At 41.8% G+C, this 24,016-nt stretch overlaps 1 protein-coding gene across 1 annotated transcript in view; it reads left to right on the forward strand.

Moving 5' to 3' along the window:
• The window catches only part of sema6bb (sema domain, transmembrane domain (TM), and cytoplasmic domain, (semaphorin) 6Bb), a 191,583-nt gene that overhangs the window by 96,247 nt on the left and 71,320 nt on the right, over positions 1-24,016 (forward strand). Inside the window, 3 exon segments of the mRNA XM_034179613.1 lie at positions 17,946-18,077; positions 22,414-22,563; positions 23,029-23,208. Of these exon segments, the coding sequence (XP_034035504.1) occupies positions 17,946-18,077; positions 22,414-22,563; positions 23,029-23,208 (462 nt within the window).

Raw genomic sequence — 24,016 nt, forward strand, 5'->3', positions numbered from 1 at the left:
TTTTTTCCAACACAAACAGAGCTGATAATGAATTATTTGGAACAATTCGAACATGTTAACACAAAAACCTGACAACTGAAGCAGTAGAATAAAAGTTGTCCTGAATGAAGTGAAGTTGGCCATAACCCAACTCATATTCTGTGGAGAAGCTTGGTTTGTACAAACTTCCCCCTCTGTGCTTTATATTTTATACAAACAAGTGTTCAAATATGAGAAAGTGTAAAGTATTTGTTTTCACTGTGGTAGATTGCTCACTTTGCAGTAAATGAGTCTGGTACTACTTAGTGTGTGGTTCTGCAAATGCATGAAAATGCCTGCAACTGATTACAATTTGTCTCTGTTCTGAAATTAATAGTCTGCTGCATAAATCCAATGAGCAGCAGACGTATCACATATCGTAGAAGAATCATAGCGTGTCTGCTTTTAGTAATTTGAAAATAAATTCATGTCCAATAGGGGTGTCCATCACTCTCTTACAGTGATGCCGGTAACACGTTACTCTAATTTGACTGCTTTTTCCAGTAACGAGCAATCTAACATGTTAAGATTTCCAAATCAGTAATCAGATTAAAGTTACTTCTCCAAGTCACTGTGCATTACTATTATTTTTTGTACTGCAGGTCGATCGCAGCATTAAACTTGGCTCGTGAGCAGGGGGTCAGGGTTTGGCTGAACTGCCCACTTTGCCCACTTTCAGCGAGCTGCGAGCTTTTAATCCGTGGTTTTGCCCTGCAGCTTCAAGTTGAAAAAGCAGTTGTTGTCTCTCAAAACGCGGCGATGACAGCACACCTGCACTGAGTTTTACAAAGACATTTTTATGCTTTTATTTCTCCTTTGTTTAAAACTCTGAGCCACTCCGTGTGTCCTCGCTAAAATCAGCTGATCCACGACACGTCAACAACTAACACTTTTTTCATCCAAATGCACCTAAACACTATTTCTGAGGATGACATGACGTAAAAAATAAAACTTGAAAAAAACTTGTCCTGTCAAAAGACCTGTCAATCTGGTCATGTTTTCTGCGTAAATAAACATTATACATTCTTCAAATGCCAAAGCAGGGGTGAATCCATATGGAAAGGGGGCGTGGGGTGGGGCAGGAACATGCCCCCCCACAACATCCTTAAATTAAAGGTCCACTTTTGAAGCCTGTTTTTGCTACTACTACTAATACTACTTATGAAATTAATAATTTCAGCAACTAAAATGTTTAAAGAGATTTTAAATGTTGGAAAAATGTTAGAAAGAATTTAATAATTACATTTATAAACAATGTAGATTAAAACTGAAAGTTTTACTGTTACAGTGCTGTCAACATTTAAATATCAGGTCAAGAAAGATGTCTTTATTTTATTTTTTATAAAACAACTATTTATGTTCATTGAAGTCAGGAAAGGGTGGCTATAAAGTGAGTATTGGCAAAATAGGTTATTTTCATGTTGAGGTGGTGGGGGGTGTTGTCGGCAGCTGCTGAAAGTAACTAAGTAATTAGTAATCTAAGTTAGTTACTTTTAAAATTGAGTAATCAGCAAAGTAACTAAGTTACTTTTCAAGGAGTAATCAGTAATTGGATTACTTTTTCAAAGTAACTGTGGCAACACTGCTCTCTTATAAAATGACACAATACGTATCTAAGTAAATGGGCTATGATATGAGTTAGCTATGGCGTGAAGGAGGTGATGGTCAAGTGGTTACAGTAATGGGCTTGTAACCAGGTCTGTAATCCAGATCTGTGTCAGCTCAGAAAAATCATTCAGGGTGTTTCATACCCAAGTTGCTCCCAGTGTGCAGTTAAGACCCTTCCATGGCAGCACCCTGACATTGGTGTGAATGTGAGGCATCACTTTAAAGGCCTTTGAGCATGAGTGTGCTGTTTCAAGAAGAATACTTTTTTGTTATGATCCAATACAATTCTTTATTTAATGTAGATATTCATTTTTCCATGTGTAGATACTACAGCATAACTTTCCCGTTTGAAAAGGTATGACAGTATTAACAAATTGTGGCCTAAAAGTAAAGTTCAAGGCAGTGGCTAATGTTGTGCCAGCTGGGAAGATTATTTCCTGGCTGCCGTTAAGCCTTTCCACTAGTGTATGTGTGGCTTGAAGATGTGACTTGGTGTTTAAAACCAGGGAGATAAGTCGGCGTCTGTCGGCCTTTGTGATGTTCCTACTGGTTCCTTGAACAAACTGGTTATCGTCTCGTGCACGTGTTGTGTTTACCTCACAGCAGCAGCAGCAGCATCTGTCTGCAGATTCACCATGTATTCACAAACATATTTCTGGTGATTTTCAAGTCACATCATGTCTCCTGCTGCAAATATGATTACACAGCAAACACTACATTACAGCTACTTATGACAAACGACATGTTTGAAAAAGGATCTGCAAACTCATGTCGGGCAGGATTCAAACTAACTACAGCAAAAGAATTTACACAATGAGCCACTGAGGTATTCACGTAAACAGTTTTCAGCAGCCTGTTGATTAAATGTGTCACTATCTTCATAACTTTTTTGTTTTTGGTTAATTTAAAACAACTGGTTATTACTGAGAGTAAGATCTAGTATACAAATAATGAATGTTTATCAGTTCAATGGTATGAAACCTCATTGAATGGAACATTCCAGCATATTTGTTTCATTGAAATAATGTAAAAACATTCATTATTTGTTTTATATAATGGCTAAAATAGATCTTTGTCATTTGATATTTTAATAATGTATATACAACAAAAATGGGACTTACATTTTGGTGTTCCACTATGTGCTCAACAGTCCAACACAAACTTTAAATAGGAGTCCAAAATTGTTGTCAATCAACTTGGAAAAACAGTTACCGTGCACTGACTTGGTGTACTTCCAAAAAAAAAAAAAAAGACTTTGTGTAGTTCCTCAGCCCAGCGAAAAATCACATCGTAAATTTGCCCAGCTTTTCATCCCAACAGCTCTTCATGCCTCCAAATGGCTTACAGCGTAGTGGATGTTTTTTTGTGTGTGTGTTTGTGTGTGTTTGAAGAGTTAGCAGCGTCAGTTAGCGCCTTCAAACCGTTGTCCACCAGCAAAACAAGCTCACATTTCACTAAACGCCTCCCCCGGTAGTGTGAGTATGCACAGTGGTCGGGGCGTGCATTACCACATTTCATATAGTACTAAAATTGCATGCTAAAAAGTACTATTGCACGGTCAATGAAACACAACAGCAAATGGTACGAATAACCCATATCACGTAACATACAACCCACCAATCAAATGACAAGGATCCACTCAGCCGTTATATAGATACCAAATACTTAATAACCCTAATCCACAGGGAGTGTATAATACGATATTTCTCTTTTGGTTTAGTCCAGTAATCCCAAAGTGTAGGTGCTAGTGCCGGGCGTAACTAATATAGCGCCCTAGGCAAGATTTTTAATGGCGCTCCGCTCAAAGCTTTACCAACTATTCCCACCCCAATGAAACAGTTTGTTTTGGTAGGTCAGTTTAGGCGAACTTCACCCCGAAATGCCTTAGGAATTAGCAAACCATAGATGAAGGCACGTTAACACTGCTAGCTACCTGATGCAATGCAACGGGAAAATAATTCATCATATTATTTTTACTTTACCTCTGTCTTTGTTCCATTTTTCCTCCTCTTCTTGCTATTAGACAATGTCAGAACACTAGGACAGAACAGTTTAACACTTCAGGGATCACTTTCTTTTTCCACTACCAGCGTGGAGGCATGTGTTGGCATATAACATGGTTATTCAAGAGAACATACTACAGTGTAATTTCTCCCACTTTTTTCTCCCCTCCTCTCACTTATTTCCACATTTCCATATTAATATTGCATACGTCAGATTCCATTAATGCTCCACACCCAAACAGTTGGTGGCGGTAATGCACAGAGTTGGTTTGCAAACTGCTAATAAACTCGAAAGGAGAAGAAACTCCCACTAAAATGAAGCCACTCGCTGTTGTGTCTGTTTGGAGTATTTTATTACAAACACCTGGAATAATATGGCTTGTTGTGCGGTGAAATGTCCTAACGGATCGTCTAAGACGTCCCTGTTGCAATATTGATGCTAAGTGAAACTCGTCTTATGCTACCGGTGTTAGCACTTTTAGCAGCTGTTGGTAGGCTCACTTAATGCATGATTACTGAGGAAATCCTCAGCTGAGAACTTTTACTGTCCAAACCAAAGCAAAATGTTAATGTTTTTAAAGATGTCCCTCTGTGTTTGTCTGCTCCGGGTGTGTTTCTCAGCTTGAACCAGAGGATGCCAGCGCTTTCTCCCACCAACAAAAAGAAAGAAATAACTTATTTTATAAGCCGAAAGTCTTTTCTGCAGTTTTTTTTATCAGCGGCATAGCGCTCCATTTATTCACGATCAGCATTCACCATAGCTATCCGTCATCTCTTCAGCATTCTGCTCACTTTGAAAATAAATCTCATTAATGATCCACCAAGAGAAAAATTACATAAATTACTACTCTGTGTGGACTCCGTGTGGATGAAACGTCAATACTATACAAAACGTATGCAGAGAAACCTACAGGGACTGGGCGGGGCCTTGCACCACCATACGTGTTCTTGATGACGTGCATGTTGACATCAACCATGCTTCTCCTCCTAAACAAAGGGCACTGCTGGCCGTGGAAACACAAGCCAATCCATGTTTAACCATTCCAAACTATACTATACCACGCCTGACTAACCCCAACCACTCAGTGGAAATGAGGCTTTTGATTTACGCTAAGTCAGTTTAGCACAGAGCAGCTACATTAAGGTGTTACAATAGTGAGGATTTTATTTATTTATTTTATGTCAAATGTAACCACTGCAGAAGTTCAAATGGGGATATTTAGCCATTATACCGCCTAACACTACTGGACATGTTGATTTTGTCCCTGTGCTGACCTTTGAACTTTTATCAGAGCTTGAAGACGGTGTGAAGATGTGGAATAAACTTTACAACGTTAAAACCGATCAATGGATACATTGAACATTTAGATTGATTCAGGGGTCCATGCATTGATGTTGCAATATGCAGTAATACTTTAAAATACGTTTGACTTCTACTGATTAATTATTACACACATATTATTCAACTTTCAGTGGCTCTATAATTTCTCAGAAAAAACAAAAAACAAAAAACTTCCACTGACAGGACAGGAGGAATTAAAAGAAGATAATGAGTCAAAATGTGAAACAAGAGAAGATAGAGGTGAAAAACAAGAGGAGAGATGGATGAGAAACTCAAGGACATGGAAGTCAGTAATGAACAACATGTGCATTTTCTCTCCCTGAGACCTAAAAGTGTTTCATCAGCTGCATCTTATCTGTGTGTTTGGAAGGCCGGGATGGGGCCACTGCTTGCACAGACAGATGGGTACACACACAGGCTCGCACACACGTACACATGCACAAACACACGGACAGTTGTTCTCAGATAACAGCGTTTACAATGCGCCGCAGAGGACACCTGGCTGAATGCGCCCATCCTGGCTGGACTGCTACTGGGTCCTGTTCTAAACTAAGGAGTTTTAGGTGGATAGTGAGACATGCAATAGAGGAAAATTACCAAAAAGAGAAAAAATGTGCGAGGTGAGCTGCAAAGCTCCCATGTGGCCCAGTGTGATGCACTAGCTAAGCGCATGCCAGACAAATTGCTTTGGCTGGCGGCGTGCAGTGAAAACAGCATGAAACAGGACCTCGGAGTTGAGCAATAGCTATTCTGTTCTGCTGCTGCGTTGCCAGGAGCAACATATATGGGACTGTAATAGGATGGAGTCCAAGTTTCAGTGGACCCTCCCAGAGTTCAAAGTTAATTTTACAGCCACTACAGAGGTGCAATCTGCATCTGTCAGATCTGTTTGCCTTTACTTTCACAATATAACATCTTCAGTTCCTTTATGCTTCCACTTCTGCAGCCGCGGGTGCTTTTTCTTGCAGAAGGATGAAAGGGATTGGTACTTCTTGCAGTGCACTTCTTACTCTCAAACCCCTAATGCTCAAAAGGTCAAAGAGAGAGCAACAGCAAACTCTAAAGAAAAGAGATAAAACCAAACATATGGGACCACTGAGGAGAAGAAGAAACATTAAAAATATGTTACAGTATGTTTTGCAGCTCAACAAATACATGAAAAAACAAGAGCAATCTGAGATTTCTGACATCCGCCAAGGGTTGACAAGTATTCCACAACACAATGGAATAATGCATACTGATCCAGAATGGTCCAACTGATCAAGATGTTCTGATCTGATCAACTGATCTGATATTTAATTCACAAGCTGAAACAAAATCATATCTTCCTGATCTTGGTTTTACATTGTGATGTATCTTTCTGCTGCATAACCTGCATATTGATCTGGATCACTCCCAACATCCAACACTAACAGGGTCTTCCTTTGTACAACAGCCACATGAAAATTCAGTAAGGTATATCTGCTATTATACATCCCAAATCTAACGTAGAACTCTACTAGTGTATACTAAAGTATATCTAAATATCTAAAAAAAAAAAATAAAAAAGATGTGATTTAAAAAAAAAAAAGAAAAAAGATTTGAGATGATCCTCAAAATGTTAAAAATTTAAGAAATGATTGAGAATTGGGATCTGGAGCCGGATCACCTCCAAAAGTTAATGGAGTCTTCAATGGCCCAATATCTACCTGTGGTGCAAATTTGGTGAGAATCCGTGAAGTAGTTTTTACGTAATCTTTCAAAGCCACAATAAAGTGAAATCTTGATCCGGAATCCGGATCTAGATCACCTCCTAAATTTAATGGAGTCTTCCAAATTTCCTCAAAATCCATGCAGCAGTTTTACCGTAATCCTGCTAAAAGACAGACAGACAAATAAATAAATGTCATTGTTTTTATTACGTCCTTAATCGGTAGCATGATGTCAAACGTGAGGTTTAATTATGATTGTCATTGTGCACATTAATACTGACACTGAAAACAAGCGTTAGCGTTTTTTTTTTGTTTTTGTTTTTTTTGTCAAAAGGACTGCTGCTCCTGCTGGAGTGCTGCAGGCTCATTAGGCTCGATGGATTCATGCAGGAATGCAGAGAACACATCCTATGCAAAGTAAAACCAATCTCCTGCATCCTGAGAGCAGAATGCCATGTTTGATTTGATTATCAAGAAATCCCATGTGACAAGTCCGGACAGCAGGATGTCCCCCTGGAGAAACATTGCAAAGCAGAGGAAATGAGGAGGACAAGGAGCAGGAGGAGAGCAGGTTTTTGGTGCCAAGAGAAATGTGGCGAAGGGGAGGAGGAGGCACAGATGTTCATGCTCATCCCACTGGGCCTGCACAAGTGGGAATTGCTGAGGAATTCATATTTAGGTATCGAGGTAGCGTTAAAGAAATGGGGGAGGAAAGGAAATTGTGCAGGGGAGCAGTGAAGTTAGTGGGAGGAGAAAATACAAATGGGGCATGATGAAGAAAGGTCAAAAGAAGGATGAAAAATTGGGTTAAATTCTTGAATGCAAAAACATAGATTAGGTAAGACAGTTGCACGAGAATATATAAGATAACATAAGTAAATTATAACTAGGGTCACATAAAGCTTTAGCAGTTCTGCTGTCATGTGAACCAGAGTGTCAATATGACAGCATTAGGAAATGTTTATGATATAATTGTGACATACTTTCTAAAACTGTATATCAAGTAAACAAAATCAAAACATGAAGATCTGCAATAATAAGATAAGGTAAGATAAGACTTTATTGATCTCACAGTGGAGAAATTCACATGTTACGTCAGCTCTAATAAACACACAAGATGAGTGTGTGTAGAAGAAAATGTGCATCAAACAGTGTGTGCAAAGATAAGCAATAATAATACTTGTAACAATACAATAAAATAAGAAAATGAGAATTAAAAAGAGCAGAGGGATACCAGAGGGAAATCTGTTTTCTGGAGTTTTGTGGAAAATATTTAAAACCCTTCTGTGTAAATTTTGCATCAGTTTGATGTACACTTAATTAAACGTGGAAAGTTTGGATTTATTTTCACTTGGGAATGACCTTCAGCCCATATTGTGCAATATGTAAGAGAATACCTCATTGCACCAAAGTTTACTTTCCTGTTACGGCTCCAAATACACTTCAACAGCCTGGATGACATCACCGTGACTCTGAAAACAGTTCTGCGGGTTTGAGAGAGAGGTACGAGCCACATGTTGCCAGGTCATGTGAGTAAGGAGCAGCAGTTCAAAGCCACAGCTGGCTGCTCCAGCCACCTGTGCCGTGTGGACGGGAATGCTGTCAACAGCACACCCACTCATAGTTTTCCTCTCCATTTGTCATCAATGGCTTCTTTCATCTGTCGGAAACCTGGCAGTTGAATGATGTTGCAGACTTTCAAAGGCCCTTGACTGTGCATGAATAGAAACAAACACTTGAATTCTTGTGGTACATGGCTCATAACTATATGAGGCTTAGTAATTTATACAAATAAGTCCTATACTGGCCCTGAGACCCACCAGTGATTATATCCCGATGCCATAACACGAAGTGGATTGGAGTGTGCAACTACCCCTGAATGGTACACCAATCCAATCCATCATAGTTTACTGCTCCAGCCATGGATTGACTTTTAATCCTGGGTGCACTGAGAAAATGCAGATGAAGTGTCTAGTTCAAGGACACAGACAGACGGCATGACCAGGACTCAAACAGGGGTCTAAATATTGAGTCCACCTGCTGTAATACATACTGGGATGCCATAGCAGATCCAAGGCACAAACTTTACACCGGATGCCCTTCCTGCCGCAGCTCCACATTACATGAAGAATGGGTAGGGGTGGCCTTGATCCAGGAACCTTCCGCATTGGAAACAAGCACATTTAACCGCTTGGCCACCAGCCCTGCCATATAATATATAGCCTCAACGTGAAAACTGTAATCTTTTACAGTTTTCACGTTGAGGCTGTCAAATTGCTGATGGACCTTTGTTGTGATGGTGGATTTTATGCAAGACTCAGTTAACTAGAACCATAGTGCTGGTCTCATCCCAGCATATGTTTTCATTACATCAGATTGTTCACTGAAAGCCAAATTACCCATTTATTTATTTTCTACACCTGCCTATTCCATTTCAGGGTCATTAAGTGTGTGTGTGTGTGTGTGGGGGGGGGGGGGTGGCTGCAGCCTAACCCGGGGGTCAGTCTATCGCAGGGCCAACACATATACACACTCTCACTCACACCTATGTTCAGTGTAGAGTCACCAATTCATCCAACCTGCATGTCTTTGGAATTGAACCCAGGACCTCCTCTCTGTGAGGCAACAGTACTAACTGTACTGCCCATCCTCATTTATCTACATACAAATGCCTAAAGGATATCATCTTTGTCCACACATGATAAAGCGTGAAAAGCACCACAGTTTAGAGTCCACAGTTTTGTGGAACAGTATTGTGTCTGTACCATGGCCCAAACAGAGGGTCACCCCTCTGAGTCTGGTCTGCTTGAGGTTTCTTCCTCAAATCAGAGGGAGTTTTCTTTACCACTGTCGCCTGTGGTTGCTCTAGGGGTTTGTAAGGTTAGACCTTACTTGTATGAAGCGCCTTGAGGCAACTTTGTTGTGATTTGGTGCTATATAAATGAAAATAAATTGAAATTGAACAGTATGTTGATAACTGACAATTCTCTCTGGCACCATGTGTGGTGCAAGAATAGCACTCCAACTCCACCTCGCAAAAATAGTCATCATTTCACCACAGACATGTGATAACTGGGCATCCTCTTTCCTTTTACTGAGGTCCTCAGCACTGAGGCAGCTGCACACGGGATCATGCTCAGGAACACACTCCACTTGCTCAGTGTCACAGCTATCGCCACATGCTAGAGTAGCACATTACATCATCAAATCACATGATAGCCCAGTGCATTACGTCGTCAAGCAGCATGCTAGATCACATTTGATCTTCACGTGCCAGTTTGCCATGGTACAGGCTGTGACCTTCCAGATGTAGATCAGTGAAAGTGAGAACAGGGCGTTAGTCTTGATCCAGAACAATTGAAATGCCAGACATTTTGACTCCTCACTCAGCTTCTCAAGTGCTGCAATCAGGGTATCCATTGATTCCCTGAAGATCACAGCTTCATCCACTAAGTCAAGCTCAATAAACTTTTCCTTCCAGCAAAGCTACACCTAAACTACTGGTTTCCACAACACCCAGTCCATGCAAACACGCTGAACAGAAAACAAGCCGGGACGTATCCCTGACAAACACCAGATTCTCTGCCTCTACTCTGCACAACACTCACGGTATCTGTATATTAGCCAGCTGTGATGTCCAGCAATTTGAGATATACTTTACTTTACTTTATTGATCTCACAGTGAAGAAATTATGTTTACACTCCAGTTACCTCAGACAGCAATTAGTCCACAATTATTACTTGTTTACCGTAATAATGGCACACATTAGAATTAAAGACAGCACATATATATTTGACATTGTTTATGTGCACTAAATTTGAAGAAGTCCGTTATCCAAATTGAGGCAAGTGGGTGAAGGTCTCGCAGCAACCCTGAGTTGTGCCACCGTCAGCTTGGGGGGGATGGGGACCAGCAGCAGCTAAAACTGTATCACCCCCACAGAAGGGAAGGGATGACGTGAGCAGAAGCCGGAGTGGGGGGTGTGTGATGGGGGGTAGGAGGGGGGTCGGGAGAGGGAGTGGAGCATGCTTCAGTCCTGTGAAACAGTTTATTGTCTTTGTGAGTTGAGATAAGAAACAGCCAAATGTTTACCAAGGCCGAAGACATTCCTCTGGAGGAAAACAGCAGGGCAATTTGTCCTTCAGGCTGATAAGCCTACCGTGTTGTGGTTTGAGCAGTGAAAAACACTTTTTACAGCTTCACTTGAACAACCAAATCCCAAATATGAATTAAGAATATTCCCAATTATGAATTAAGAATATTCCCCAGCCTCCGAAATCTTCACCTTCATCTGCAAGGCACACATCTGCTCCAAGATATCATCCAATTTGTGTCTGAGTTCAAGAGTCATCGCAGTCTGAGAATGCACTGCCTTGCCCAACTTGTTAATCATGACGGACAAGCGAGGGCCCGTGGTTCTTGATGCCGCCGTCTTGCCAATTTTCCGGTAGATCAGGGCAGCACATAAGGCAGAAAGTACCAGCCCTGCTACCATAAGACCAAATATTAGGGATGTGAATCGTACAACAACTCACGATTCAATTCCATTCCGATTCTTGGGGTGACGATTCGATTCAGAATCGATTTTTGATTCAAAGAGCTCTGAGAAATAATTATATTACTTAAAAAATGTTTATGTTTAAGAAAATGTAGCTTTACAAGGTTAATCAAGTGATTCTAGATGTAAATTTACTTATCTGCTTTGCTCGTTCAGAGTTGGCTGGCAGTTTAGCGAAGCGCTGGTCAGTAGTTGGCAGATACCCCTGCTCCCCTCTTTTAGCTCCGGGTGATGGCATAGCATGTGGGCTTGCGGATTTGAAGTGTTTCCGTAGTACTTTTTGCACACTGCATAAGTCATGTCAAGCTCCTTCTTACGCAGCAAATAATAAAATCCAAAATGCGCCCAAACATTTGCCTTCAGCAAAGGCAGTGCTGGCTGAATTAGCTCTTTGTCTTCCATGCTAAGATGCAGCTCACGAATGTTTGAAGCACGTTGGACCCTCCCCTCATTGGGACGCTGTAGTACGGAAGCCATTGCCTGACAAACAGTACACGCAGTGAGTAAGCAAGAGAATGTTTAAAAAAATGCTTTTTAAAAATCGATTCTTGGACATTTTGGATCGATTCAGAATCATAATAAATAAGAATCGCGATTCGGATGTGAATCGATTTTTTCCGGCACCCCTACCAAATATGAATAAATCCTCGACGTCCTCAACAGAGAAAGGCGCAAAGCATGCAACACACCGCGACTCCCAGGAGTCGAGAACATAGCCCGCAGGATACATTCCATCTGGGCAGGTAGGATCCCCCGGTCCTGACCTTCTTGTAGAAAAAATGGTGTCAATAGCGTTCAGAGACCAGCTGATCAATTCTATGGTTAATCTAATAGTAGTCAAATAGATCCAGTATCCAATATAATTTGAGGAATTCACAGTCTGGTGAAGTAGGGACTTGAAGGTTAAAGCAGAGAGCAGAGATAAGGGAGAGTGGAGGAGATGCGACCGCCCTCGTCAGAGTTGTTGGGAATCTCATGACTTCTCAGGATGTTCCAGAGAGAAGCCCAATCAACTGACTTAGCACCCGCAGGCGTTAAAAAAAGCTCTGCAGATACTTGTGCTTGCATTCAGTGAGTACTTGCAGACTTCAGTTTTGGTGTCAAATATTTAGCAAGATACAAGTTTCCATACATTTTAATGGAACATTTTTAAAATTAGGCCAAGATCCCAATATTACATGAGCATGAACCCTGATATCACCTAATTGATACCACCTAATTGGACTAAACAACACTGCCAATCCAACCTCAGAAAAATCTATTATGGCCATCCCAGATTGTATTATTAGTTGACCTAATTGGATTAATAAATGGAATAGTTTTGACTGAGTTGAAAGCTTGGTCTCTAAAGTAATAGTCAAACAATGTTGACATCCAATGGGCATATCAATCAATCAATTTCAATCAATTTTTTTATATAGCGCCAAATCACAACAAACAGTTGCCCCAAGGCGCTTTATATTGTAAGGCAAGGCCATACAATAATTATGTAAAACCCCAACGGTCAAAATGACCCCCTGTGAGCAAGCACTTGGCTACAGTGGGAAGGAAAAACTCCCTTTTAACAGGAAGAAACCTCCAGCAGAACCAGGCTCAGGGAGGGGCAGTCTTCTGCTGGGACTGGTTGGGGCTGAGGGAGAGAACCAGGAAAAAGACATGCTGTGGAGGGGAGCAGAGATCGATCACTAATGATTAAATGCAGAGTGGTGCATACAGAGCAAAAAGAGAAAGAAACACTCAGTGCATCATGGGAACCCCCCAGCAGTCTACGTCTATAGCAGCATAACTAAGGGATGGTTCAGGGTCACCTGATCCAGCCCTAACTATAAGCTTTAGCAAAAAGGAAAGTTTTAAGCCTAATCTTAAAAGTAGAGAGGGTGTCTGTCTCCCTGATCTGAATTGGGAGCTGGTTCCACAGGAGAGGAGCCTGAAAGCTGAAGGCTCTGCCTCCCATTCTACTCTTACAAACCCTAGGAACTACAAGTAAGCCTGCAGTCTGAGAGCGAAGCGCTCTATTGGGGTGATATGGTACTACGAGGTCCCTAAGATAAGATGGGACCTGATTATTCAAAACCTTATAAGTAAGAAGAAGAATTTTAAATTCTATTCTAGAATTAACAGGAAGCCAATGAAGAGAGGCCAATATGGGTGAGATATGCTCTCTCCTTCTAGTCCCCGTCAGTACTCTAGCTGCAGCATTTTGAATTAACTGAAGGCTTTTTAGGGAACTTTTAGGACAACCTGATAATAATGAATTACAATAGTCCAGCCTAGAGGAAATAAATGCATGAATTAGTTTTTCAGCATCACTCTGAGACAAGACCTTTCTGATTTTAGAGATATTGCGTAAATGCAAAAAAGCAGTCCTACATATTTGTTTAATATGCGCTTTGAATGACATATCCTGATCAAAAATGACTCCAAGATTTCTCACAGTATTACTAGAGGTCAGGGTAATGCCATCCAGAGCAAGGATCTGGTTAGACACCATGTTTCTAAGATTTGTGAGGCCAAGTACAATAACTTCAGTTTTATCTGAGTTTAAAAGCAGGAAATTAGAGGTCATCCATGTCTTTATGTCTGTAAGACAATCCTGCAGTTTAGCTAATTGGTGTGTGTCCTCTGGCTTCATGGATAGATAAAGCTGGGTATCATCTGCGTAACAATGAAAATTTAAGCAATACCGTCTAATAATACTACCTAAGGGAAGCATGTATAAAGTGAATAAAATTGGTCCTAGCACAGAACCTTGTGGAACTCCATAATTAACTTTAGTCTGTGAAGAAGATTCCCCATTTACATGAACAAATTGTAATCTATTAGACAAATATGATTCAAACCACCGCAGCGCAGTGCCTTTAATACCTATGGCATGCTCTAATCTCTGTAATAAAATTTTATGGTCAACAGTATCAAAAGCAGCACTGAGGTCTAACAGAACAAGCACAGAGATGAGTCCACTGTCCGAGGCCATAAGAAGATCATTTGTAACCTTCACTAATGCTGTTTCTGTACTATGATGAATTCTAAAACCTGACTGAAACTCTTCAAATAGACCATTCCTCTGCAGATGATCAGTTAGCATACATATGACATATGTTGCCCTGCAAAGTGATAGCTAAGCATAATTTGCACACTATTCTTTTGTTTTTTTTAAAAAAACCTTATTAGCTCAACCAAAACATTACGTCTTTTATTTTTCCAGACTTGCAGCATCTTTAACTTTCGAACCTTTGTCACCGTTTTTTGCTGTTTTTACCTCATAACATTCATTAATACATATTCCAAACTAAACATTTTTAGAGTCTTTATAATAAGTCAAATAATGCAATATACCTTTCAGTATGATTGAAGCATTTCTAAATGTTGATCCCTGTTTATCTGTGAGATAGCCTCTATATATTTTTTCATTGCAATCATATACTGAGGCTGGATTGTAAATGCTGTTCAGTCCCCTTAACTGGTACGAAAACCTGCTTGGCCCATATAGAATAGAATAGAATATAGCCTTTATTGTCATTGTACATATACGAGGGCTGTCCGTAAAGTATAGGTCCTTTTTATTTTTTTCAAAAACTATATGGATTTCATTCATATGTTTTTACGTCAGACATGCTTGAACTCTCGTGCGCATGCGTGAGTTTTTCCATGCCTGTCGGTGACGTCATTCGCCTGTGAGCACTCCTTGTGGGAGGAGTTGTCCAGCCCCTCGTCGGAATTCCTTTGTCTGAGAAGTTGCTGAGAGACTGGCGCTTTGTTTGATCAAAATTTTTTCTAAACCTGTGAGACACATCGAAGTGGACATGGTTCGAAACGTTAAGCTGGTTTTCAGTGAAACTTTTAACAGCTGATGAGAGATTTGAGGTGATTCTGTCGCTTTAAGGACTTTTCACGGTGCGAGACGTCGCTCAGCGCTCTCAGGCAGCGTCATCAGCCTGTTTCAAGCTTAAAACCTCCACATTTCAGGCTCTATTGATCCAGGATGTCGTGAGAGAACAGAGAAGTTTCAGAAGAAGTCGGTTTCAGCGTTTTATCCGGATATTCCACTGTTAAAGGAGATTTTTTTAATGAAAGACGTGCGGGCGGATTGCAGCGTCGGCTCGCAGCCGCCGCAACGCTCCGTCACAGGAAAAACACCTCTGCTGGAAGCCTTAAGGACAAGTTGGAACATCTCCAGCTGATAAACAATTTCTCATATACTCACTCCACTGAAAGCCATCAAAAGCCAACTGGATTTTAACAAATGGTTATCAACACGGAGGTGTTTTTCCTGACGCGCGGACCCGTCCGCACGTCTTTCATTAAAAAAATCTCCTTTAACAGTGGAATATCCGGATAAAATGCTGAAACCGACTTCTTCTGAAACGTCTCTGTTCTCTCACGACGTCCTGGATCAATAGAGCCTGAAATGTGGAGGTTTTAAGCTTGAAACAGGCTGATGACGCCGCCTGAGAGCGCTGCGCGACGTCTCGCACCGTGAAAAGTCCTTAAAGCGACAGAATCACCTCAAAATCTCTCATCAGCTGTTAAAATTTTCACTGAAAACCAGCTTAATTTTTCGAACCATGTCCACTTCGATGTGTCTCACAGGTTTAGAAAAAATTTTGATCAAACAAAGCGCCAGTCTCTCAGCAACTTCTCAGACAAAGGAATTCCGACGAGGGGCTGGACGACTCCTCCCACAAGGAGTGCTCACAGGCGAATGACGTCACCGACAGGCGTGGAAAAACTCACGCATGAGCACGAGGGTTCAAGCATGTCTGACGTAAAAACATATGAATGAAATCCATATAGTTTTTGAAAAAAATAAAAAGGACCTATACTTTACGGACAGCCCTCGTACACAACGAAACTTGTCCTCTGCATGTAACTCATCCTAATTACAGTTAGTCACTGTCCAACTTCAGATGTAGAGACGCTGCCTTGGGCAGGGGCAGAGAAAGGAGCAGACCCTAAATGTAACCCTTTTTTCTTTTTTGATTGTGGGAGGGAACCAGCAAACTCCACACAGAAAGGGCAGGAAGCGATCCCAAAACCTTCTTGCTGTGAGGCACCAGTGCTAACCACTAATCCTCCCTGCCGCCCCATCAGTTTATCCAATTTAATGCTTTTCCTGAAAATGTTTAGAAACACTTGACCCTGGTTAAATGACTCTTCATTGTATCTCAGTAACTATTGATGCTGTTAAATCCTCCCAGTTATTATTGTAATACTGCCCCTTACAAAGAACAAAATCGATGTATTCCTCAGTTTGAATTAATTGAAAGTCACGCTCTGGGTCCCAGAGACACAGCCCACACGAGACTCCATCTTCTGAAGACCCCGAACATGGCCGACAAGTGGGTTGTTTGCCGAGCCGTGGAGAAAGAGCACAGGAAGGACAAATGAGGAAGGAACGAAAGGGGAGGAAAACGCTAAAATTAAAGTTGAACTGCGGCGGGGGATCCTGGGTGACCTGCACTCATCGAGTGGGTAGGGGGACAGAGAATGTGACTGGCATCCGAGCATCTAACGGGCAGACGTATCACACATAACATCTGGCACCTGTGATCCTGAGAGAGACGGCGTATCATCCGCAGCTATGCCTGCAGCTCTTTGTCTCACTGACGTGGGTTGAGTCACATCCCTGCATATCAATGATAAGTACTGAGGAGAAGTGTGACCTGACCTGCAAGGCGCACTGTTCCTCCCAAAATCCACCCTTTAGCCTCTGCTTTCGCAAAACAAACTCCTCTGCGACCTTAGATTGAACGGCGGCCCCTCTAGCATCGTCTTTGACTGACACAACGTGAGACGCAGATGGGTTTGTGTGGGTTTTGTGGAGCAACAGGTTGCAGGTGATTCAGTCTCAGTGATTCAGTTTGTATTGCTAAGATTTTAGCTCTTAGTCACTCACGCTCACACCACGCACATCATTAGTCACTGCTGACGATGAGTCTCTGAGCAGAAAACAAGCTTTTGTTACTTGTTCCTGATCGCATGCTGACTCCATTATGCTGTAAGTGCTACATTTCTATAGCCGCAACACAAAAATGTAAGTTCAGGTGGAGCGGAAAGAAAGAGGGAGTCTGTCTCACTGTGTGTTTTGAGGATCCGTTGTGTCTGTGTGGACTTTGGACACCTCTTTGAGCAGATGTTCTGTTTCCCGTTGGTGGGTTCATGAGCAGTTGAACAGCCTCCATAGTGCAGTTTAGTTTTTGTTTTTTCCTGGAAGGTGTTGTTGGGTTCATTCCCTTTATGGGAATCTTTGCCCTAGTGTGAAAGCAGAATATTCAGTGACTCATTTCCTCTGTTTTTTTTTTATTCCAACAATTCCTGCCAAGATCTTTTTTTATGACTCTGATGTAGCTGTAGCATCCTCTGCATATTGGCCCACAGAGCCGACAGCGTCTATCGTAATCTGCCTTTTTTTCGTCTCACTGAGAACTTCCTTAGTGTTGGAGCACTGAATGACACAATATCAACAGTCTAAATCCAATTTGTCAGCTTTGCAGGCTGCCTGTGCCTTTCTCAGCCTCTTACTTGACTTTCAATATCTTAACGCCTTTCATTCTTTTCACTCGAGTTTGTGCCTCCCTTATCGTTTCTTTTTACAACTGTCACTCTGTTTTCGAAACGTACTGTAAAACTCAGGTGACACTGTATGGAAGAATTGTCATTTTAGTTCAAAGTGTTTTTCTCGACTGACATTCTGTGTCCGTCTTCACTCTTCCTCCCTTTTTAGCATACCGGGCTCAGCGGTGTGCGCCTTTGACATGGAACAGCTGGCTGCTGTGTTTGATGGGCGATTCAAGGAACAAAAATCACCAGAGTCAATTTGGACACCTGTTCCTGATGAAGTCATCCCAAAGCCAAGGTGCAGATGGCTGTGATCACTTTATGTGTCTGGGTTTATGATGTTGTCAGAGAATTATGAGAACAAACAGTGTTATTAACAACCGCTACAAGCGCAAAAATCTCCACTTTGCCAACACTGTGTTTGTTTCATTGCCTGCATAGTTTATGTCCGCAGGCATTGTTGAGTCACAAGATACAAAGAGACTTATTGAAGACGTGCACATGTTGTTACCACCTGTCAAAAATTAGTCCATTAGTACAAACTAGCACAGGCCGCTAGGTCATTTTGCTTTTCAACATTAACATGGCACGCCCCCTACACAATGTTAGACATCTTTGACATGCCTTCCTTATATGACTTCCATAAGCAATGGGTCAGGTCAGGTCTGGGAACATGCAGTCACCACACTATGTAAACCTGTTAGTTCTTTGATGGCAACCACCCAGCCAGACAACCAGTCCATCCCCACCTTTCAGAAGTACCCATGAGCTAATCATCATTGAGAAACCTGCTCTCTTAATTATGCCCAGTTGTTTTTACATCACTAGTTAGCATCCAAGTATCACATGAGACATGAAGCACCACGAACCTCAAGACTTGGACTATTGCTGTCTTGCAAAGATATTGGCATCACCAGTAACCTTATGAATCCATAAGTTCTTCCCAGGAATCTCTCGATCTCAAAGTCCAAGCACTCAGAGATAGGAACGTCACTACTGAGCTAAGGAAACATACAGATACATTTCTTATGGCTGAGTCCAAGAAGTCATTGAAAGGTTGGATCTCAGTCTTGATCCAAGACGATCCATGACAATCATGAACACAGGCACTCCATTTTCTCACTCAGTATCCCAAGTGTTGCAATCAGGGTATCCATTGATTTCACAGAGATCGCAGTATTGTCCAAGCGGTATTGGGGTCGCGGCAGCAGATCTGACTTGCATATTGATTTGCCACAAATTTTACACCAGATACTCTTTCTGATGCCACTACACTCAACTCAGCTTTATTTATATCGCGCCTTTAAACAACTACATTTGCCACAGTGCGCTGTACATGGAGAAGAATGAACCAGGAACCATCTGCTGTGGAAACAAGTGCATTTAAAAGTGCACTGCTCATTGTATTTTTATTATATTTATTGTATTTTTTATCTGTATTTATGTGTTTATGTGATTGTTATGAATGTAGTGACTCACTGCCAAACCAAATTTACCTTTTGGTACAAATAAAGTAACCTTGAACCTTGAACCTTGATTTAACCAGTTGGCCACTATCCCTGACGGTACTGTCCAAGTCGAGACCATTAAAGCGTTTGTCAGTAAAGAAAGCATCTAAACCACTAGTTTCAACAACCCTACCCAACACCCAGTCCATGCAAGCACTGAACAGTGTAGGAGACAGAACATATCCATATTATAATTATTCTTCTTTGTCTTTCGGCTGTTCCCGTTAGGGGTCGCCACAGCAGATCAATCGTTTCCATCTCACCCTGTCCTCTGTATCTTCCTCTGTCACACCAACCATCTGCATGTTCTCCCTCAGCACATCCATAAACCTCCTCTTTGGCCTCCCTCTTCTCCTCCTGCCTGGTGGCTCCATCCTCAGCATCCTTCTCCCTATATACCCTGGGTCCCTCCTCTGCACATGTCCAAACCATCTCAGTCTCGCCTCTCTGGCTTTGTCTCCAAACCATCCCACCTGAGCTGTCCCTCTGATATGTTCATTCCTAATCTTGTCCATTCTTGTCACTCCCAAAGAGAATCTCAACATCTTCAGCTCTGCCACCTCCAGCTCTGCCTCCTTTCTTTTTGTTAGTGCCACTGTCTCTAAACCATACAATATAGCTGGTCTCACTACTGTCTTGTAAACTTTCCCCTTCACTCTTGCTGATATTCTTCGGTCACCAATCACTCCTGCCACCTTTCTCCACCCACTCCACCCTGCCTGCACTCTCTTCTTCACCTCTCTACCACACTCTCCATTACTTTGAACAGTTGACCCCAAATATTTAAACTCATCTACTTTCACCACTTCTACTCCTTGTAACTGCACTATTCCACTGGGCTCCCTCCCATTCACACACATGTACTCAGTCTTGCTTCTACTGACTTTCATTCCCCTTCTCTCAAAAGCATATCTCCACCTCTCCAGACTAGACTCAACTTGCTGTCTAGTCTCACTACAGATCACAATGTCATCTGCAAACATCATATTCCATGGGGACTCCTGTCTGATCTCATCCGTCAACCTGTCCATCACCACTGCAAACAAGAAAGAACTCAGAGCTGATCCTTGGTGTAATCCCACTTCCACCTTGAATGAGTCTGTCATTCCTACTGCGCATCTCACTGCTGTAACACTATTCTTGTACATGTCCTGCACTACACTAACATACTTCTCTGCCACTCCAGACTTTCTCATACAATACCACAACTCTTCTCTTGGCACCCTATCATAAGCTTTTTCTAAGTCCACAAACACACAATGTAACTTTTTCTGTCCTTCTCTGTACTTCTCCAACAGTATTCTCAGAGCAAACATTGCATCTGTAGTGCTCTTTCTCGGCATGAAACTATATTGCTGCTCACAGATCTTCACCTGTTTTCTAAGCCTAGCTTCTACTACTCTTTCCCATAACTTCATGCTGTGGCTGATCAGCTTTATGCCTCTGTAGTTACTGCAGCTCTGCACATCACCCTTGTTCTTGAAAATAGGAACCAGCACACTTCGTCTCCACTCCTCAGGCATCCTCTCACTTTCCAAGATTTTATTAAACAATCTGGTTAGAAACTCTACTGCCATCTCTCCTAGACATTTCCATGCCTCCACTGGAATGTCATCTGGGCCAACTGCCTTTCCACTCTTCATCTTCTTCATAGAAGCCCTCACTTCTTCCTTGCTAATCTCTTGTACTTCCTGATTTACTCTCACCACATCATCCAGCCTTTTCTCTCGCTCATTTTCTTTATTCATCAGCTCTTCAAAATGTTCCCTCCACCTTCTCAGCACACACTCCTCACTTGTCAGCACATTACCGTGTGCATCTTTTACCACCCTAACCTGCTGCACATCCTTTCCAGCTCTGTCCCTTTGTCTGGCTAATCGGTACAAGTCCTTTTCTCCTTCCTTAATATTCAACTTCTTGTACAGCTCGCAATATGCCTTTTCCTTCGCTTTTGCCACTTCTCTTTTCGCCTTACGCCGCATGTCCTTGTACTCCTGTCTACTTTCTTCATCTCTCCGACTATCCCAAAACATTTTCGCCAGCCTCTTTCTCCTTATGCTTTCCTGGACCTCTTCATTCCACCACCAAGTCTCCTTGTCTTCCTTCCACTGTCCAGATGTCATACCCAGTACTGTCCGAGCTGTCTCCCTCACAACATCTGCAGTACTTTTCCAGTTGTCCAAAATTGCTTCCCCTCCAACCAGTGCCTCTCTCACCTGCTCGCTAAATTTCACACAACAGTCTTCCTCCTTCAGCTTCCACCATCTGATCCTTTGTTGAGCTCTCACTCTCTTCTTCTTCTTTACCTCTAAAGTCATCCTACAAACAACCATCTTATGCTGTCTAGTGACACTCTCTCCTGCCACCACCTTACAATCTCTGATTTCTTTTAGCTTGCATCTCCTATAAAGTATGTAGTCCACCTGTGTGCACCTTCCTCCACTCTTATGTTACCCTGTGCTCCTCCCTTTTCTTAAAGTAGGTATTCACCACAGCCATTTCCATCCTTTTTGCAAAATCAACTACCATCTGTCCTTCCCCATTCCTATCCTTGATACCATATTACCAATTATTATTATTTTTAAAAAGCCAATAAAACACAAACCATGTAAAACTGTGAATAAATATAAAACAGAAAACATTCAAATTTGTTTAACATTTTATTTGTTTTAAAAAATGGCCGACCATCACAGATTGTAGACATCCAAGAACAGAAAGTCTAATTTTATAAGCATCAGTTGAAGTCCACTACCTAACTTCATTTGGTAAACTCTTCTATAACGTTAGTGCAAACTGAAAATGCTCTATCACCGGCTGTATTTTTCTAAAACCTTTGGGGACACACAGCTGGCCAGCCTCCTGTGATCGCCAGGCACATGCGTGCACGCCTGGCCAAACCAACTTACCCATATAAGATGATGTGCAACAATTCAATATCTTACAAGCGTACCTACTATGAAAAAGAGGTATTGGTCTTCATATGATGCACTGATGACCTCTGCTTAAAACAGATCAGACTTTGCTATGTCTGTGATCACTGCATTTGTTAGAAAAGTATCTTGTTTTGTTCCCCCAGTCATCTGGCTGCTACCATAATACATGTTGGTCCTGTTGCTCCCTTTGCAGGCCTGGTGGCTGTGCTGTTCAGGGTTCCAGGTTTAACTCCTCCAACTCCTTTCCGGATGAGATGCTCAACTTTGTCAAGACCCATCCACTGATGGATGAAGCTGTCCCGTCGCTCGGGCAGAGACCTTGGATAGTCAGGACCATGGTCAGGTGAATGTGCAACCCTCCTTCTGTTGATGTTAGAATGGTTGTACTATAAGCCTGGCAGCAGACGAGCAGCTGTAGCACATCAAGACAGCAAAAAAATGGTTGCGTGTCTCTGTGTGTCTCAGTACCATATGTTGTCCCGCCAACAAGAGATTAGAGGGTCTGGATGTATGTTGAATATTAAACACAGGGCAAGACGCAGCTTCTCTTCTGAGTTCATTCAAACTGTTCACACTGTTGGATCTAAGACAAGAGCATTTACTTGACTGATATTAATGGCTGACCGTCTTCCGTAATTAGATTATTATGTAAATTTGATACAGTTTCTTCTCTCCAGATTTCATTTCATTTTGGGGAGAGAAAATGAATTTAAATTCACAAGAGCCCATACATCAAACATAATGCAACTCACATGCTTGCCTCCAACAGTTACTTGATTATGATTTTCATAATTGTACTAATGTGCAGGTACCAGCTGAATAAGATCGTGGTGGATACAGAAGCCGGGCCCTACAGGAACCGGACTGTCCTGTTCCTCGGCTCCAGCAGAGGCACCGTCCTGAAGTTCCTCATTATGCCCAATCAGGACAACACTGTCACCAACACCAACATCTTCTTGGAGGAATTAGAAGGATTCAACTTGGAAAAGTAAGAATTTTCAGTGACGGGGCTAAGAGATAGAACACGGACACTTTGAGACGAATAGATGCAGAAAGCACTAGCGTGACAATGAGGGGATTAAGTGACATCTGTGGCTGATGTATAGACAGTGAAAGAAGCTGCTGGTGTGCTATGTCTGGAAAGATAGGAGCATGACATGTCCTGATGTGTCCTGAATTATGCAGGAATTCTCATCTCTTTTTTTTTCTCTCTCACTCTGCTACTAGAGATATACATTATTACGCAGGAGCTGAAACACTGCAGTCTTACACATGGAATACAAATAGGGAAAACAGAAAAGAAAAGGATAAGAGGCTACGATTCCTTATCAGGAAATCAGAACATTTTTCTAATGAGGTTGTAATATGCTGTATTAGGAGGAAAACCATTAGACAGTAATGAAATGATGATAAAATCTTATTATTTTTAATCTTGACAAAAAGGGCATGCTGTCTGGCAGATTGACCCCTTATCTTCATTTTGAAGCTGGATCATATTTAATATCTGGATATGAAGAAATGATATGTGAGCACTGGGCTCCGTGTCCTGTTTAAATGAATATTTTTGCAGAAGGCCTGCAGCTTTGAGACTTCAGCAGATGCCTGTCATCTAATAATGAACACTGGATGCAATGCTTTTTCAAATTTTGGTTTCACTTTAGTTCTTTGTTGCGATTCAGTGTTTCGCATGAATAATGGCTGCAGGGTGGTGGCAAACACCTGCAGCCATCACCCTAATATTTGGTTGGTGATATCATCCAAACAAGTCAAGTGTCCCGCTGGGGTTCAAGGGTATT

The sequence above is a fragment of the Thalassophryne amazonica genome, chromosome 10, assembly GCF_902500255.1.
Source record: "Thalassophryne amazonica chromosome 10, fThaAma1.1, whole genome shotgun sequence".
Taxonomy (NCBI): Eukaryota; Metazoa; Chordata; class Actinopteri; order Batrachoidiformes; family Batrachoididae; genus Thalassophryne; species Thalassophryne amazonica.